General features: G+C 34.1%; 3 protein-coding genes across 3 annotated transcripts; 1 reads left to right on the top strand and 2 right to left on the bottom strand.

The window, feature by feature from the left end:
* Positions 1-679: 679 nt before the first annotated feature.
* On the bottom strand, positions 680-2,092 carry LOC128166725 (uncharacterized). The gene has a single exon (XM_052832052.1). The coding sequence runs from the start codon at positions 1,773-1,775 to the stop codon at positions 819-821; it is 957 nt and encodes a 318-aa protein (XP_052688012.1). The 5' UTR covers positions 1,776-2,092; the 3' UTR covers positions 680-818.
* A 1,943-nt stretch (positions 2,093-4,035) lies between these two features.
* Positions 4,036-13,045, top strand: LOC128177615 (activin receptor type-2B-like). The gene is made up of 9 exons (XM_052844407.1): positions 4,036-4,314; positions 5,151-5,315; positions 6,066-6,242; positions 6,673-6,811; positions 7,178-7,285; positions 7,760-8,037; positions 8,496-8,677; positions 9,089-9,358; positions 10,773-13,045. Exons 1-9 carry the CDS (start codon positions 4,260-4,262, stop codon positions 10,962-10,964), a joined length of 1,566 nt encoding a protein of 521 aa, XP_052700367.1. The 5' UTR covers positions 4,036-4,259; the 3' UTR covers positions 10,965-13,045.
* A 189-nt stretch (positions 13,046-13,234) lies between these two features.
* Positions 13,235-16,260, bottom strand: LOC128177621 (uncharacterized). Its single transcript, XM_052844421.1, has 4 exons — positions 16,104-16,260; positions 15,599-15,958; positions 15,263-15,462; positions 13,235-15,049 (listed from the first exon to the last, which is right to left on the bottom strand). Exons 2-4 carry the CDS (start codon positions 15,756-15,758, stop codon positions 14,543-14,545), a joined length of 867 nt encoding a protein of 288 aa, XP_052700381.1. The 5' UTR covers positions 15,759-15,958; positions 16,104-16,260; the 3' UTR covers positions 13,235-14,542.
* Between the last annotated feature and the right edge of the window lie 1,944 nt (positions 16,261-18,204).

Raw genomic sequence — 18,204 nt, 5'->3', positions numbered from 1 at the left:
CAGTGGTCAGCAACTGGCTCTATTGAAAAGTTTAAAATTATGTGGAGCTGAAGGCTCGTGTTTATAACGTTTGATAGGTATTAAATATTAGTTATTTATACGTTGTTTGATGAAGTTAGAGATTATACTAAATCTTTTATCTTTATATATGATATCAAGCAATAAAAAAATCATGAAAAACAAATTGTTCAGGGAATATTTTACGATATAGATTTTATACATTGACCCGATACCTACTCATCACTATCAGATAAAATGAAACATCTATCTGTTAAGTTTATCCCCGAGGCTTAGTACAACAAGAAAACTACTTGGAATTTTTTGTTTAAAATGACGGTTCATTGAATATTTGGCCCATTCGAGAGCTAGGTCGACCAGAAATGTACTTTCTTTGCCTCAATGTCACTTTTGTTCTCTTTTGACTCATAGGGTAACTTGATAGTTGATACCACAATCATTATGGGTAGGTGCGTATACATGTACACACACGTACGTAATACCAATTCATCGTAGTATACTATAAATAATGGCAAGCTACATGCATTATATTTCTACAAAAAAGTTACATAGATTTAACATACGTATAAGACTTATAATCTGTCTGGTTTATAAAAGGAGAGGTGTGTAAATGTATACACTGTACCATGGTATCTCCGCCACGCAATAAAGACAACAAAGGTTAAATCAAAATTTAACTTCTCTATATGCCGATTATGCAGTATTCATGTAACAAAAAATTGGCAAGCAAACTGCATAACTGCAACAACTTAACCCTGAACACATATATAAAGTTAATATGTTATAATAAATTGATTAAATTAAGCTTCACAATCATCTTTTCCAAATTCACCGGCTAGTTCATCTGGTGGCCTCAGCTCCACCTGAAAGTTGTGTGCCTTTCCTTGAGTGGCCAGTTTCTGTTTGTACACACTGAACGAGGCGCCAAGCGAGAGCGCCATCCGTCGGCAATTTGCCGCAGAATCGCACAGATACGCGTGGCATTCTGTCTCTTTGGTCCTTGACGAAAGCTGATTCACCACAATAAACGTAAACACTTTCCAATATTTGAGATCCTGGACGCCGTAGGAAATGAAATCAATAGGGATAAGTCCGTAAGTCAAGGTTTGGTCTTTGACAGTGTTTGATTTGTGCTCCCTGATGTCTATCCCCCGACCGGAAATAACCACGTACGTGAGCGGCAGCTCCACCTTCTCATTCGCCAACAACCCGTCCTTAACCACCCTGACCAGCTCATCAACAGGTTTCCGAACGTGATGGAGCCCGAACAAGCCCTTCACTTCTTTCTTCCCGAGATACTTGGCCACGAAGATCTGTGGCAGTTTGTCAACTCGGATGGTGTGGAACTTGGAGGACGGTGTGGGCAATGGCGTATTTTTGGTTTTGTCAAATTTAGTCAGTTTCTTAAGTTTGGCCAATACCGATCCTCCCCGCTTTTTGTCCTTTACAGATGATTCCTTTTTGGGTGTGCTCTTTAATTTAGTACCGTCCGGAGACCCCTCCTGTCCACTACACACACTTCCCTTGTCCTCGGCGACCTCAGAAGACGAAGACTGGGCCCCCTGTGACAGTGTATCAGAAACGTCTTCCTCGTGGTCTTCGTCATTTTTAGTCACCTCTGATATCTCCAAATCTTCCTCAATCTTCATTTCGTCCAATCGATTTACGGCTTCGGCAAAGTCGGTGTTCATATTCTCCGGTATCACACACTCTTCGTTCTTGTTTTGATTCTCCAAAGCAGAGTCAAGATCCGACATTTTGATTCCAGTAATTTAAATTGTCAAAATATTTCACTTCACACTTCCGGACCCACCTGGTAATGACTGACACCTTATACCTGTATACAGCTGTTATACAGGAGTCTACACACATCCACTTCACTGGAGCCGAACGTAAAACGACGAACACACAAGATAATATGACTAATAGCAACTTATCTCCAGCCCATTTCTTATGCATAAAATAAAATACAAAGGTATGCGTCCAAAGTCAACAGGCCCGTTCGTCTTACACACAGCGGTGTACAGTGCTGTTTAAACTTGACACATAACATTTACCTGAGTCAATGAATGGCAAACAAAAGAGCCGATCGATCGATTGATTGTCTACGTCACAACAGCCATTGTCATTTAAAAGTAAAAATATGTGGATGTTATGCTTTGTTACCACGAATGACACAATTAAACACAGACTATCGGAGTAAATAACGGAATTAAGCCATAGACGGTAATACATGTAGACGGGCACTGACTAGAAACACGAAGTTTCTGAAAATCCAGAGTGCGCGGATTGATATCAGTGTCAATTCAATGAATAGATCTTAGTATTAGCATAGTAAAGTATGCGAATCTATATTACCTAAATTTTGTATTTGGAATAGTTCATTAAATAAGGTATTCCTTGCATAAGAAAATAGTTTGCAAACAAATAAAAAATGATATACATCTTCTTTCTTTCCACATATGCAATTTGGAGAATCAACAATATTTCTTCTGTGTAAATCATAATTTAGTAAACAATTGTGTCTTCATTTTGTATGAATGATGTTAGCTACTCTTTTACCATGAAGAAAATATTTTGGAACTTTTGAATCACTGCTATCATTAGAGATGCTTCTTTGAAACTGGCGGATGGATGTTGATTTTTTAATATCCGAATTTAGTGAGTTCCATTTGCATATAGCATCTGGAATAAATGATCTTTTATATGCATCATACTTAACTCTAGGAGGTATGTAATTGTCTTCATTACGAGTATTGTAGCGAGAATTATCTTTCCTATAAATGTTAGCAATATCACTAAGATATTGTGGTACAAGATTGTAATGAATTTTGTACATAATCGTCAGTTTAGCTATTTCCCTTCTTTTAGATAGAGAGTCCCAACCCGTTTCGAAATACAATGATTCCCTTGAGGCCAAAATTGGAAGTCCCGTGACAATTCTTGCAGCGTGTATGTACTTTCTCTAACTTTTCAGTTTCTGCGGAAGAACAACCATCCCATACAACAGAAGCATATTCTAATATTGGCCTTACAAAAGTTAAATATAATTTTGATAGTTTGTCTCTGCCTAAAGTAAATTTAAGTTTCTTAAGTAGTCCTAATTTTTTTACAAGCGATGTTCACTATATCATTGATGTACACAGACCACTTCGTTAATCGTTAATTAATCGTGTCTATCAAATCCAACTACATGTATAGTGATGAATTTGTTTCCTTTCTGCATTACGCTTAAGATAACAAAATTGAATGCAGCAGTTACTTTCATTTTGAATAACATTTTTCTGTTTTTATTTCTCTAATAGCGTACAAAAAGCATCACATATTAGTCAGTATTTTTACTTTCTCCTGTGTCTTTGTCTGTTATAACACTACGAATCGATTTTGGAATGTATAGTCTAATACATTTCATAAATGATAATTTAAATATTTAATCGTACATTTAATTGCTAAAAAATATGTAAGTAATAACGAATCATTCTTAAAAATATTATGATGGGATCAGATAATGTTGGGAGTAATTAAATCTGTATACCGTATAGATTTGATCACCCCATAGCCTACAAAACAATTTCAAGCAATGTTTTGTCATCCTTTGCACGGGTCTGGTAAAACGTTACAACCAGAATTAAATTATATATAAATACAGTAAAATAATAATAATTTAATATATATAATATATATTTGATATATAAGAGTCTATTTTAAACTGGTTGTGAGCTACTTAAAAATTTTGATTTAAAAATAACATATAGGGCTATAGTTCTTTGTATCTATATTATATACTTCTCTAACGTATATATGTACTTATTGTTTGCATTTTATCATCTTTAGTGACTGTTTCCAAAGAAAAATTGACTTTTCATAAATATTCCGCAACACCGCAAATAAATACTACAAATATCAAAGAAATTATTGTTCTGCAAAAATAGTCAAAATGCTGTTCTGTGCGCCACGATTGTCGCCTCACGAATAATTCTTGGTACGATTGCATTAATTTCCACTCAATCCGGGCATTGCGAAAACTTTTGTCAGCCATCTTAGAGAAAATAAACAGAGGGCATCCTACACAATTCTTTTTGATAATATACCTAATCGCAGAAGAATGGCACATAACATGATCCAGAGTAGCGTATGATATATGGAACACGTATAATCAAAGCTACAGAGGAACTGCCATTAGAGTTCCAAACGCGTGAAAGCCCGAGGGATTGTTGATTTTCAAATGAAAATGTGAAACTATGTTTTGGATTAATATATTTACATCTGTTTTCTTTATCCTCCAGCATTCAACGGGTAAGAATATTGCAAACTGATACACCAAACTCCATTTTGATAGATTCTTAAACATCGTTTATGATTATGTGAACAGCAAATCATTCACATACAAGTGAATGCACATGCACCTATTTAGATCAGAGGGGATAGAATTTTCAATCAGTTCAGGTGCATGTGGTGAAGGCGAATGTGCATGTGTTATTTACTTATTTTGTATAAGTTCAACCCCCCGTGTTAATGGTCATTTAACTTGCTATACATATTTCAATAACTTGTTATACAGATTTCAATAAATAAAACAGTTAACAGTTTGTTGATGATTTACAAACATAAAAGAATCTAACAGTCTATGAAAATTCACACTTGTATAATGGCCTAATTTTATTGTTTGGAAATGTTTGATTTCCAAGTTAATAGTTTGAACAAAAAGAATAGTATCTTATGGTTTCATGCACCATGGCTATCGGATTATAACTAAAAGAAAAACTATAAGCCAATTTTTTTTCGAACATCAATTTACCTGAGTATTCTTTACATTGAATAGACAATTTTTTGCCTTAAATCAAAGTTTGCAGTCTTCATTAAACATACGTTTTAATGTTTAGAAGTTTAATTTATAACTATAATGTAATCCTCATATTTTTTGTCATAATCCCAGTAAAAATCTTCCTAAGAAATTTTATCAAGATTTTATATTGGAAGGAAAAGTTGAGAAATATGAGACAACTAACCAGGAAATATTGATATTTTCTCTAAGTTAAAAAAGTGCTAGCAGAGATTTAAGATCCAGAGTTTTGAAATTCTGTTTTCATTTTCTATGAAGAAATGATTTAGTGTCTCTGAATTCTATACAGGGAGCTGGTCAGCTGAGGCTAAGGCAGCAGCACAGCGACGATGCGTAGTGCTGTATCCAAACTGTACAGAAAATGGCGGCCAGAGTTGTCAGAGATACGAATATTGTGAACCGGGCAGTCATTATTGCTTCACTGCCTGGAGCCAAAATAATGCATCTGCCAATGGTAAGTTGATTAAGACACTTTTATTTCTCAATTGTAAGGTTAACATACATGTAATAACATACTTTAGCTCACATAATGGTATTTACTATTTAGCTCAATTGAGGAAGAGGGTCATATGAACTTTATTTTGTTTGTCTGAGATCATTAAAATGCTTGGGACAGTGATTGCATAAGCATTTTACATTATGTGGTTTACAAACCATTTCTATACTTATAATAATGGCTGATGAACCAATTAATTCTTTAAAAAAAAAAATAGCTTTCCCACTATGTATGTTGTAATTTATGACTATCTCCCTATGGAAGATGAAAATTTTAATGATTTTGAATCATGATACGGTAATTTTCACAATATTATGTTTACATCTGTTGAGTGTTTTCTCCTCTGTTTCTTTAGAAAACCTTTGCAGGAAAAATACATAACCTGCGTTAGCGCGGTATTTTATTTTTTTCTGCAATGATTGTTACTTTCATTGCCATCATGAATCGTTAGAGAAAGCATTTTATTGTTTAATTGTACCAGGGTTAAAATTATTTAAGAATAAAATGGAAAATCAAGCAGTGCAACTGTGACTGGCTTTTTGACACTCAATACATTGATATACTTTTTCTGCAGTCTTAAAAGAATTTTCTAGATTACCAGTTGCAATCAGTTATTAGATGATAACAATGAATCAATCATCTATTATAGAATCCCTTGTCACTAGTTGGTATTCTGGAATATTTAGAAGGGATAACGTGTTGTTTTAGGTATAGAACTAAAGCACCAAGGCTGCTGGACCCAGAACCAAGGCTGTGAGAATGATAGCTGTATACAGTCCAATCTCCAGACCCAGTCTGTCAGCTTCTGCTGCTGCCACCTGGACAAGTGTAACATCAACATAAGCATGGTGTCCATCGGCTTCTCTCAAGCAGTCACAGAAAAAGGTTAGTCAGTTGGTATATCAAATGAAAACAAACATTCTGAGAGTATTGCATACAAAATACTGTCCCCTACCAGCACCCGCAGTTGTTATCTTGTGTGCTAAATAAGTTTCGAGAAAGTTTGGGGAACATTTTTTTTTTTTTAAAGAAAAGCTTGAGTGGACAAGCTTGACTTGTAAGAACGGAGTCACCTAAAATTAATATCTTGTTGATCTCCAATGTTCATATCACTCAAACTTGATCTGTAGATTCTAGTTATAAAGCTACACAGCAATTTTCAAATCAATTCACCAAAACATAACAAAAATAAGTCTGGAAAGTCTAGTTGGGACAGAATGACTAACAGTAATCAAGACCATGCAAAGTCACTAAAACCACTTCATTGGAAAGAGAATATTAAAAAAGACAATATAAAGTTTGGGTTTTTCTGTAGGCCCAACTGCCAAAGTTCAGTCAGATGGGAAAGCCAAAGTGATGGAGATCTTGATGTATTCCCTGGTGCCTATCATAGTGTTGGTAATACTCATCGTCATCGTCTTTGTCATGTGGCGCTGTTACTACAACCGCAACATGTAAGTATCATTCATGTTCAAAAAAGTTATGTTCACATCTACCAAGTGTAATTCCCTCTATTTCTTACGGAAACTTATAGTTAATTCATAGCCCTATAGAAACGCGTGTTACGTATTTTTTCTGCAATGTTGCCACCTTCATATCCTGCATTTATTGTAAAGATCTGAAACTTTCGTGCTTCCACACACACATTCAGAAGTTTTTTGAATGAACGATATAAGCTTTCTCCTGTCATATTTGCATATTTATATTGGCCCTAAGTTCAAAGTACAGAATCCCAGTGTCGTATGACATTTACTACATTTAAGAATGTAAGGAAATTCCTTCTTGTAATACTCATTGGTTTATGTATTTATGTTTAAAAGGTATACATCTCACCTACAATTGCCAGCTTGTGATCCCGAGATGGGAACCCAGGAATTCAACCAGCCCCATCGCCCAATCCAGCTGCTGGAGCTAAGAGCTCATGGAAGGTCAGATCGTTGGTCAACATCCTATTCCACATGTTCCAAACAAATTCAGAAATGACTTTAAAAATATTTATCTTATTTATATTTTTCTTTTAAGGTGTCACATTTATGTATGCTTACATTTAAGAGGACTGTGTAATGGAACACCATGTCATATTTTCCTCTGTTCTGCTGTGTGTTTCGTTCGTTGATAAAATTAAAAAAACTGTCGGAAGCTCTAACTTGGCCCAATATATAACATAAGACGAAAAAGAGACCAAGCATTTATGGTTAAATCTATGATTACTCAGTACACTGATTTTGTAAGATGAAGCTGCTGCTGAACAGAACACATTTTGGATGTTGCTGTGAATATTGCATTAGAATCATATAATGAAACTTTGTTTTGCTATTGTCATGGATTTTAAAAGATTCAATATTTTGGACAAAGCCTCATGATTTTTTTGCCTAATATCTATAACTTTTCCAATATTTTAGATTTGGAGAAGTTTGGAAAGCTAATATGCTAGATGCGGTTGTTGCTGTGAAGATAATGCCATTCAAAGAGAAAGCCTCATGGCTAGCAGAGCAGGAAATCTACAACTTACCTCACATGAAACATGACAACATACTGCTGTTTGTCGGTGGGGAAAAGCACGAAGAGAACCTATGGCTCATTACAGAGTTTCACGAGAAAGGCTCTCTGTGTGACTTTTTGAAGGGGAATAGTGTGACTTGGAGTCAGCTGTGTAAAATTGCAGAGTCTATGGTTAGAGGTATGCTGATTTGCTTTTGTTATTTTTTAGTACGGTACTGTGAAGTCTCGTGATCAGATAGTACGCACATGTACTTATTAGATCAAAAGAGGGAGAAGGGGTTGTATTATAAATCTTACCCCTATTGTTTGTGGACTTGTTCTGGGTGTTGTGGAACTACCATTAAGACAGCTGATATCACGTATAATGGGAGTTGTATGGGTATACCCTTTAATACAGATTTACACCTTATTCTGTAAAAATGCTTTATTCTTAATAAATCATTATACAACAGTGTGTACTTTACGCTAGACTTTACAGAACTCGAATGTAATGATGTTAGTTTGACTTATATGTTTATGTGGGAAATATGTATGTAAAAATTATAGTACCAGGGTAAATATAAATTTTGATCTTAAACTTATGACACATATTGACATTTATTTCAAAAATGTAAAAATCTAATTTCTGTTTGTTAGGTTTAGCCTATTTACATGATGATGTTTCACTGACCAGATGCCAGTCCAAACCAGCTGTAGCTCATCGAGACTTTAAAAGCAAAAATGTTTTGTTAAAAGAAGATCTGACTGCTTGTATTGCTGATTTTGGTCTAGCATTGAAATTTGAACCAGGGAAAAGCCCTGGAGAAACCCATGGCTTGGTAATACTCTGAAGCATTTATCATACCATCTAACTTCATCAGTTGTCAGTAAACAAAAGACAAATGAAAAAGTGTTATAATGGAAAACGTTCATCTGCTGGTTCTACAGTTGAATTTAATTCCCTTTTTATTTTTCACCCATATTGTAAAAGAGCAAATATGGAATAGGATTAATGGAGGATAAGCTTATTTCTTTAAATGCAACTGTTTTATATTTGTTTTGATTTTAACTGAATGGAATCTGTTTCATGTGTGATTGGGCAATAATTTCTGTTCAGTACATGTATGCATTTACCAGTAGATATAGATAATGTTAGATGATGAAATTAACTGATTATTGAAGAAGTCAAAGAACTGAGTGAGCCAATTGTATGTGAATGAATATGATAATAGGAATTTAATCATTTTAAGGTTGGAACCCGGCGATACATGGCCCCAGAAATATTGGAGGGCGCCATCAGTTTCAGGAAGGATGCTTTTCTGCGTATTGACATGTATGCCTGTGGACTGGTTCTCTGGGAGCTGCTGAGTCGAAACTCGTGCTCTGATCAACCTGCCGATGAATACCAGCTGCCGTTTGAGGAGGAGGCTGGATCACACCCAACACTGGAGGACATGCAAGAACTAGTTGTCATGAAGAAACTACGGCCAACTATAAAAAATCATTGGCTACAACACCCAGTATGTATTGCTATGCTTTTCTGTAAATGCAATTACAATGTACTTATATTTCTAAAAAGAAGTATTGTCCTAAACTTTACTCCATTCAGTATTTTTAAATTTCTTTTACATGTTTTTTTATTTCTTGTACATGTTTTGTATATAAGGCCATAAAAAAATTAATTACTTGGTTCTTAAGCCATTATTTTCCAAAACAAATGCAGCAGGGCAGTGTTTTATATTTATTTCATAAAATAGGATGTAGGATTTGTTCATTTATTTTTACAAGTTGCAAGTCTTATCATAATGTAGAAAAAGCTATGTTTTAAAACACATAGATAGTAACCTCACAGTGGGTGCGTTCATAGGTCTGCTGTTGCTAGACAAAAGTTGCTGTTGGTGAAAATTAACTTCTATTGGCATGTCATTTGTACCAATGTTTTTTGCTAGTGGTATATTTTTCTTCAGATGATCTAGAGTGTGGGAAGTACCGGTATTGGTAAATAATGTCATGACTCATTAAAGACATGGCGGCAAAAATGGAGACATGAGATCCCAGATTTGAGAAAGCTATTTTCCCTCTATGATGATTGGGTGCAATTTATGATGAAAATGTTGTTGTATAATTAGGGCAGTAAAAAGATGTTTGTGTTTGACATGTTTACAAAACTGTAGGCAATATTAGTAACTGGTAAAGTCAGTAACATTTGTATGCCAAACCCATTCAGGGTTTATCTGTACAGTTGGTACCATTGTCATCCACTTGCACCAATGGTATAATGAAAGTTGGTACCACTGGTAAAACTATGAATGCACCGAATGAATGAAATGTGTCTGTCTTAGATTTAATAGCTTTAACTAAATGAAATGAACAAAGGATCATGTTCTTCAGGAAAAATCAAAGCTACGAGGTTTGAAAGAGCCCTGTGTAAAAGCTTTATTAGATATTGAATAAAGTACAAGCTGCATTAACTCCCCTCTACATGGAATGCTCCTATTCATATCTTAACTTAAATTATTGCTGTCGTGATCATAACTTAAACTTAGCATCTTAATTGTAACTAGATTCAACGGTTATTTGCAATATTTGTTAACATCAAGTTTTGATCATGGCGATGTTTGCAATCATGTTCTAAATTAAAGTCAAGCATTTTACTGACTTGAGTATCTAAAATGTGGTCATATTAAATTCCAATTTTTTTCTAAAACTTGCAAGTGCACTGGAGAAATTTTATTTTATCCATTTACAGATAAAAATTAGCAATGCGCAATGATAATTGATAAATCAGATGCGGGTGAACCTGAGAAACAGAGAATCAATTTTTTATGGCCTAAAATTTTTTTTTTTTTACACTGCAACATTAAACTAGAATAACAAAGTGTTAGTTGCTTGATTCCAATAAAAAATTCTAACTTTTGAATTTTTTTCTTACAGGGTTTAGAGCAGGTTGCAGCCACAATTGAAGAATGCTGGGACCAGGATGCTGAAGCGCGAGTGTCGGCCATCTGTGTACAGGAGCGTTTAAGCCAGCTAAGCCGTACACTGAATGTTTCCACCTCCAGCCACAACCTGAGCATCTCACCAAATCAAAACATATACTACCATATTTCCTCTGTGTCTAACTAGTGACACTGATCCCTTCAGTTCTATACCTCAAACATGGGCAATTTACTTCTTATGGCACATGCGATCATGTGTGGAAAAAAGACTGCCAGTATCTCAGGAGATAAAAATTAAAAGGTGGAAAAAGTATAGGAAAAAAATTATTTATGAAAAAGACTTCCATAGGAAGAGTTCATGTTGTCTTTATTACGGTTATTGCTCTACATGTAAAGAAGGTCAGTTTTATTGATTAATTTGAAATTCCTGTAGACCAGTAGGGATGATATACTTTTATATATTCATGCTGTGTGTGAATTAACAGACTTTTTGTCAGTTTAATTATACTTGCATCCTAATGATATAGTGCTACATTGTAAATTTCAGTTGTGTATCTAATATTTAAGGCTGTGAGACAGTTAAGAATATTTTTAACATGGTTTTTGTATGCCAGTTAAATGTCTTATGATATACATATAACTTGAACCTTGCTTCAATTGTGACACGTGAGAGTTGAATGAACTTAGGATATCTAATGATTTGTATTGTTTTGTTATTGTGAATTCTTTACTGTTGAAGTAAATCTTTTAAGATGAACTTTTTGTTGTTGGAAGATGTATCATGTAATGATAAATTTCTTTTCCTTTATCAGCAACAATGATGTAAATATTGTCATTATAAGTGGTTGTTGTTTCCCATGGCATTTTGTTTCCCTGCGCTACTACCAGCCGTGTCCAGTGTATTGTGCCTGGTTGTAAGGGGAGGCTACTCCACCTGACCATGCCTTGTGTCCTCTGGTACATTTTCAGATGATATTACAATTGTATGTACCGGTGATCAGTCAGATTTTGTTGTGCGGGTTTAGAAATGTTTACTATATTAAGCCACAATGTATTATATATATATAAATGTGTATATAACATACCTATATATTCTCATTACATGTAAGGATGCTGTATTGAAAATCTGTGTGTTTTCTTCATTGTGGTTATCCTCTGCTTACAAGAGCTACAGAATATTTGGTAGTAAAGGCAATCTTTTAAAATTAAGATGAGTTGTCCATATTTTATTATGAGTGGTTTTTGAAATTTTTCTTCTGCATTTTAACATCCCATCATTTCCTTTTTGATAATTTTAGATAGTGGTACATACACTTGTAAACCAATGTCTGATATTTTTTTTTGGAAGGCAAGTTTCATATGTACACAAACAGGGTTTAAAAAAGATTTTTAAATGACTATAACATGTATTTGACATATTTCACACTTTAACATGTGTAAACATGTATGTAAGAAGCAGCTTAGGTACACATTGCATCTAAAAGTAGAGAAATCAAGCTTTTTGTCAACTTCATGTCTTTTATATATCAATTGGAGATGCTGTTATATTGATATACAATGTACATGTACCATACAAAATTACTTATTTACAGAGCCTGTAAATTGTAAACTAGATAAGTGGTGGAATTTGCATCTACTGTGAACATTGAATTTATTGTACGACATTTAAAAAAAAAAATATATATATCAATATGTTCTTGGCAACATACATGTATTAAAGCTGTTTGAATATGTTTTATATCCTGATAGCTACCAAACCTTGGTATAAATTGTATACCTCTGATGAAAGATCTATTTGATTAAGCACCAGATATTTTGATTCAGATAGTGTGTTTTGAGCCGCATGTTCGTTGTTAAACAGATTTCTCCTGTCTCTTAGTGTAGATAATTTCAGAAGGTTGTACACCCATCACATACCAGAATTTGTGAATAAATTTATTAAATTTTTAGGTCACCCGAGTTTTTTTAAAGTTATTTTATATCAACAAGTCTCTTCGTTTCATACCCACAATTTTATTTGTAATAAATGTCACCTACTTGACATTTATCATACTTCATGATCATTGTAAATCACTTTGTTACTGTCAAACTAGTTAAATATAAAGAGTTATAAAAGTTGCTGGGTTTTCTTTTAAACTAAATTATTATCTCTCTACATATTAAGTGAAAAACCTTCGGTACAAATATTCTGTCAAAATGTGTTTTATATGTATATTAAACATTCATTAGATGTACTATTTTGTTGAAATAAAAAGTCGAATTCATGTGCACATGTATTGTGGAGTATTTTATCCCAATAAAGAAATCTTACAATAGCTGTAAACTGCTGCTGTATTTAGATACACCTTACAATGGCTGTAAACTGCTGCTGTATTTAGATACACCTTACAATGGCTGTAAACTGCTGCTGTATTTAGATAATGAGCAGCTAGCTGGAATCTCAGAACAAGACAAAGATTTTTTTGGTTCTAAGAAATTTATTACTTATGGAGGTAAACATACAGTAATTAAGTGTATATAAGGAATAATTGTCAAGTTTTAGAGTTTAATATCACACAATGGCAAATTATGCTTAAAAATTACATGTTGACCATTGATTTATGACTATCTTAAATCTAATTCATGACAATTGTTCCTTAAATTTACATTTTTACAGGTCTGAACTAAAATTTCCACATAATATTATTAATACAGTACACTATAAAGAAGTAGTCATTTCATGTTAAACAAGTCCCCTCCAAGTGATGTGGCAATTGCATGTACATGTGTATAAATTTTATTATTAAATGAAACACAAAAGAATGAACCCTGATTTGTATACGACACTGGAAAATGTAAATATTTCAACATGTTTCTCCAGAGAATTAGATAAAATAAATACAGACAAATTATTAAGTCTAGTGGGAAAATTACACGCAAGTGAAGTATGCTAATACAACTGTACATTGTAAAATGTTGAGAAATGATGCTATACAATCTGCAGTGAAGTTCGTTCTACATGACAAACATAAAAACTCCAATTTTTTTTTAAAAGCGATTAAATTTAAGATCTTTTCATTGGATTCATTAGCATACTTCTGTCATATTTGCCTTTACTTTAGCCAGCATAATTCTTTAATCAATAATTTTTGGAAGTTGGATTCCTTAATTTGCATGGATCAACTCACAGAATCTGATAATTGTTGCAAAATAAGGTTCAGACATGGCTATATAAAAAACTGGCTCAGTTTACAAATTTCCTTTGATTAAAAAAAAAAAAATTCTTAAGGCCAAAACGACATTATAGTCACTAATGTAAAGACATTCAACATATAAAAATGCAATACAAATATGCATATCATATTAAACAATTCATATAAAAAATAAATATGAAATGATGTGGATTTCTTTAACATATTTTCTCCACTTTACATGCTAAATTTACTAAGTAAAACTCGAGACTAATGAATGAATATAAATGTTACTAAATTCACTTAAATTTTTTTCATACATGTTTTGCAATTCATGATTATCAAACATCTCCTTAGTACAAAAATTACAGTAAAAACCAACTGTACAATATCAAGGTACCATTCTTTTTTTTTTGTACACATTTACTGTATATAATATTTTTTTCTTTCTTTTTTTGCCTTCATCTCTCAAGGCTTTAACACTATTACACACAAATCTCTACCCAGTGCTCAATTTTTATCAATAAAATTACATCGAAAAAAATATATATGATGATTTCCTTGATAAAAATGAGTTTTCAAATGTAGTAATAATTCACTTTTTCTCTGCGAGTTTGTTAATAAGAGCAGATTTCATTTCTTTTGCCAGAGTTTCCATCTCCTCTATCTTTAATCGCATCTTCTGATTTTCTTGAATAAGTCTGTCAGCCTCGCTTTCCATTTCAACAAATTTCATTTTGCGAATATAGCGTGATCTTTTCGAGGCTATGTTGTTCTTTATGCGTCGCTCAACATACTTCTTTTCTGGAGCTTTCCCCTTTTCCTCCACTATTTCATCTTGGGGGTTAACTACGACCTTTGACATGCGAGGGATTTTGGTGATGTAATCATGATCAAGATCCGCAGCCGCGAGACCTTCTTCCTCCCCTATCTCAGAAAATTTCCTTTTCTTTCCACATTCCGCTGGTATGACTTTCTCTTCAATTTCTGGTACAACTAAACCGGAAGTGCCAGATTCAGCAGTTAGGTTGACATCCAGACCAGGCAAATCAAAGCTAATCACTGGCTGAGCAAGTGAGAAATCTGGTTTGCTTTCAGTTTCCTGAATGGAGGGAAAAAGAAACAACTTTTATCAATCAACTGTGCAATGAAATAACATGTAACATTAACATTAAAGAGTTACTGATCAGCCCCTATTCTCTTTTGAGAAGTGGACAGGCATAGATGGATGTAGGCTATGCCTGTTCACTTCTCAAAAGAGAATAATCAGCCCCCACCCAAACAACAGCAAAAAATGTGTAATATCATGCATTACCTGGATATCAGCAAAGTTTGACAGATCTATGAAACTGTTGAGAAAGTCATCGCCAGGGAATGTGGGCCCCAAAGCTTCTAGAATGTCTACAACTTCCCCTCCCTCAATCTCCATATCATTCTTTTTTTCCATCAAAATGTTTTTATCCAATGTAATGTCCATGTTGTCGCCGGCAAAGTCATCCATCATGCCAGCATATTCTGCAACATTAAAATACACAGAAATGTAAATTTTCACGATCTGATTGTACATAAGATGACACTGTATTATCATACATCATTATAGTAATATTTTTGTATTTGAAAACGACCTCATTGCTAAAAATAGAGAACTCACCGTTGTCAAATAGGCCATTTACTTTCTGATCCAATCGTAGTGAAATGTTGGATATCGTGGTTGATGTCGGTTCCACACCCAAGTCCGTAACCGGCCCCTGGGAGCTCCAGCCATCCAACCAGCTCGTCCAGAGATCTTGGGACGATTGCTCCCTCGCCATGGTCCTGAGCGATGAGTCCACTGTAGTCTTCAAGCATTTTCGGTTTTCTACTTTTTTTGACGTTTCAGTCCGTAGTTGACGGATTTTGTCGGTTATGCGTCGCACCTGCTGGATACGGAACGCAGCCTCTCTACACCTGTCTGTCTGCTCGTGCTGAGCTTGCCTTCGATCGACTTTCGCGCCGGACTCGGCCGGGATAACTGAAAGAAAATACAACAAACTTTTTATCAACTGCCGTCTTCGCTGATTGTTTCTTGATTTGTATATTTTGTGATACATGACAGCGTTCAAATTGTTATCAAAATGGCCTATGATTCATATATGTACACCCTCCAACAATTTTACCTGGTTATTGGCTATGTGTTCTCTGTCCCTCTACATTCGTTCTTCTGCTGTGGATTGCACAGGCAACCGCCTATATGGTGTAATCTCGTTTTCTAAATTTAGTAGATTACACGTCTCCAATGTCCAATCAGAGGTCGACAAATGAAGACAAAATTTCTAAAAATAATGTTAACGTATACTGAGGTCACGTCCGGTTTCTCCGGAATGAATAAGGCTGTTGCAAATACTTATTTTACACCCTCTTCATTCTATGCTTTAAAGGAAAGAATAAAGATAAAAAGAAATGACCGAGATGCTAAACTTAAAAAAAAATGGTATATTTTCCCCTGATAATATCCATATTTGCTTTAAATACTTAAGAAATTGATATTTGTTCTACAGGCATAACATTTAGACTCATTTAATAGAAGGAACAGCACAAAAGCCATGGCGATCTGGGTAATATTTATTTATAACAAAATCAGCGAAGCATGGGCATGATGGGTGTGTGGTGCAATACTTCAGAAAATAGGTCATGGCCACAATTGTTTGATATAGGGCACTTGCTTTGATATAGACCCTTTATGTTCCCTGTACATTAACCCGATAAATGTATAAACAATTTGTATACTTTTGTTTTATTTATTAATTTGCTTATTTTTACTTATATGTCAAAAAAAAAATTTGAGAGGGCCCCCCCCCCCACACACACAACCCAACCAAAGAAAGATGTATCAGTGGCGCCCGAAGCAAATTGAAAGTGATGGAGGAGGGGGGGGGGCAGTCTTCTAAAAAAAAAAAGGGGGGGGGGGGAGTGTGTGGGTTACTTATGGTTATGTCTAACTTTGAAAAAAAAAACAGGGGGGGGGGGGGCTAATGTACGTAGCCCCCTAGCTTAAATTCCCTGTTCCGACGTCTATGTGTATTGATCATAATATACTAACACGTATTAAAGAAGTGGTTTTTTTTTTAGTACTCTACTTAGGGATGGGAATGGCGATCTAATACTAAATTAAAGTAACATTTTAAATTAATAACAAAATTCAGAATCATGCAGTTTAGTCTGTGTACGTTTCTGTGTGTTGTATTGATTAAAACCCATTGCATCATCCATGTAATTTTATGACACTGCATCATACACAGGCGAAGATATTTATGCAAAAATACAATATGGCAGCTAGCGTTTAAATGAGGAAATAACCATAACAATACTACATCAATGACATATTACAGTTCAACAAACAAATTGGATTTTGCGTAGTAAGATATATATACTATAGAAGAAGCTTGACTTTTGCCCTGCGATTGACTTAATATGGCCTTGAGAATTAAATACGTTTTAAATGTCTGCGTTTTGCTGAATCTCGTAGATTTGTTTTTGAAGCATATTTTTGAAGGGCACTTTTGACAGTTATGTACTCACACAGATAGTTGTTTGTAGTTTTAAGCGTGTTTTTAATTTCCTCTAATGTTATAAATCCATTTGCGTTAATAACATCAATCACAAATATTAGTCCACTCGTAGCCCATGCTGGAAAAAAACCCAGAGGTTTTCCTTTAAAAGTTATATTTTTATTAAACCATATATTTTGAGTTTGAAGTTTTTCTTTACCATTATATATTTTTGCACTCATTAAAAGCACATACCACTTCTTTATAGAAATTTGGAAGGTGTTTGATGTTTAGGTCTTCTGTCTTTGTTACATTTGTATTTAATAAGTAGGATATGTCTAAATCATATCATCTGTAATACAAGAGTTTATTAATTTGTTTAAAACATTGTCAGATTGTACAAGCTTTGAAACCCATGCTGCTTTTATAGTTTGAAATTTCAATTCAAAGTCGGTGATACCAATTGAATGAGTTATAAATGTCAGCATGCTAATATTGTAATAATTGGTCTCATAATCTTTGCTAAGCAGCAATTGTAACCCATTTTTGATTAACAATATTTTAAAGATTGATCATTCGAAACATTCTATAAACCAGATGAGTCAAAATCAAGGATGATTTCAATCGATTTATGGGATTACGCTGCTTGTTTTTTACCTTCCAATGTAAGATATTCCAATCAAACTTAAAAATCAATTTACACCTGTATGATACATGTACTATACTCTGC

Source organism: Crassostrea angulata, chromosome 1 (genome assembly GCF_025612915.1).
Source record: "Crassostrea angulata isolate pt1a10 chromosome 1, ASM2561291v2, whole genome shotgun sequence".
NCBI classification, from domain to species: Eukaryota; Metazoa; Mollusca; class Bivalvia; order Ostreida; family Ostreidae; genus Magallana; species Magallana angulata.
This window is presented reverse-complemented; position numbering and strand designations above follow the sequence as displayed.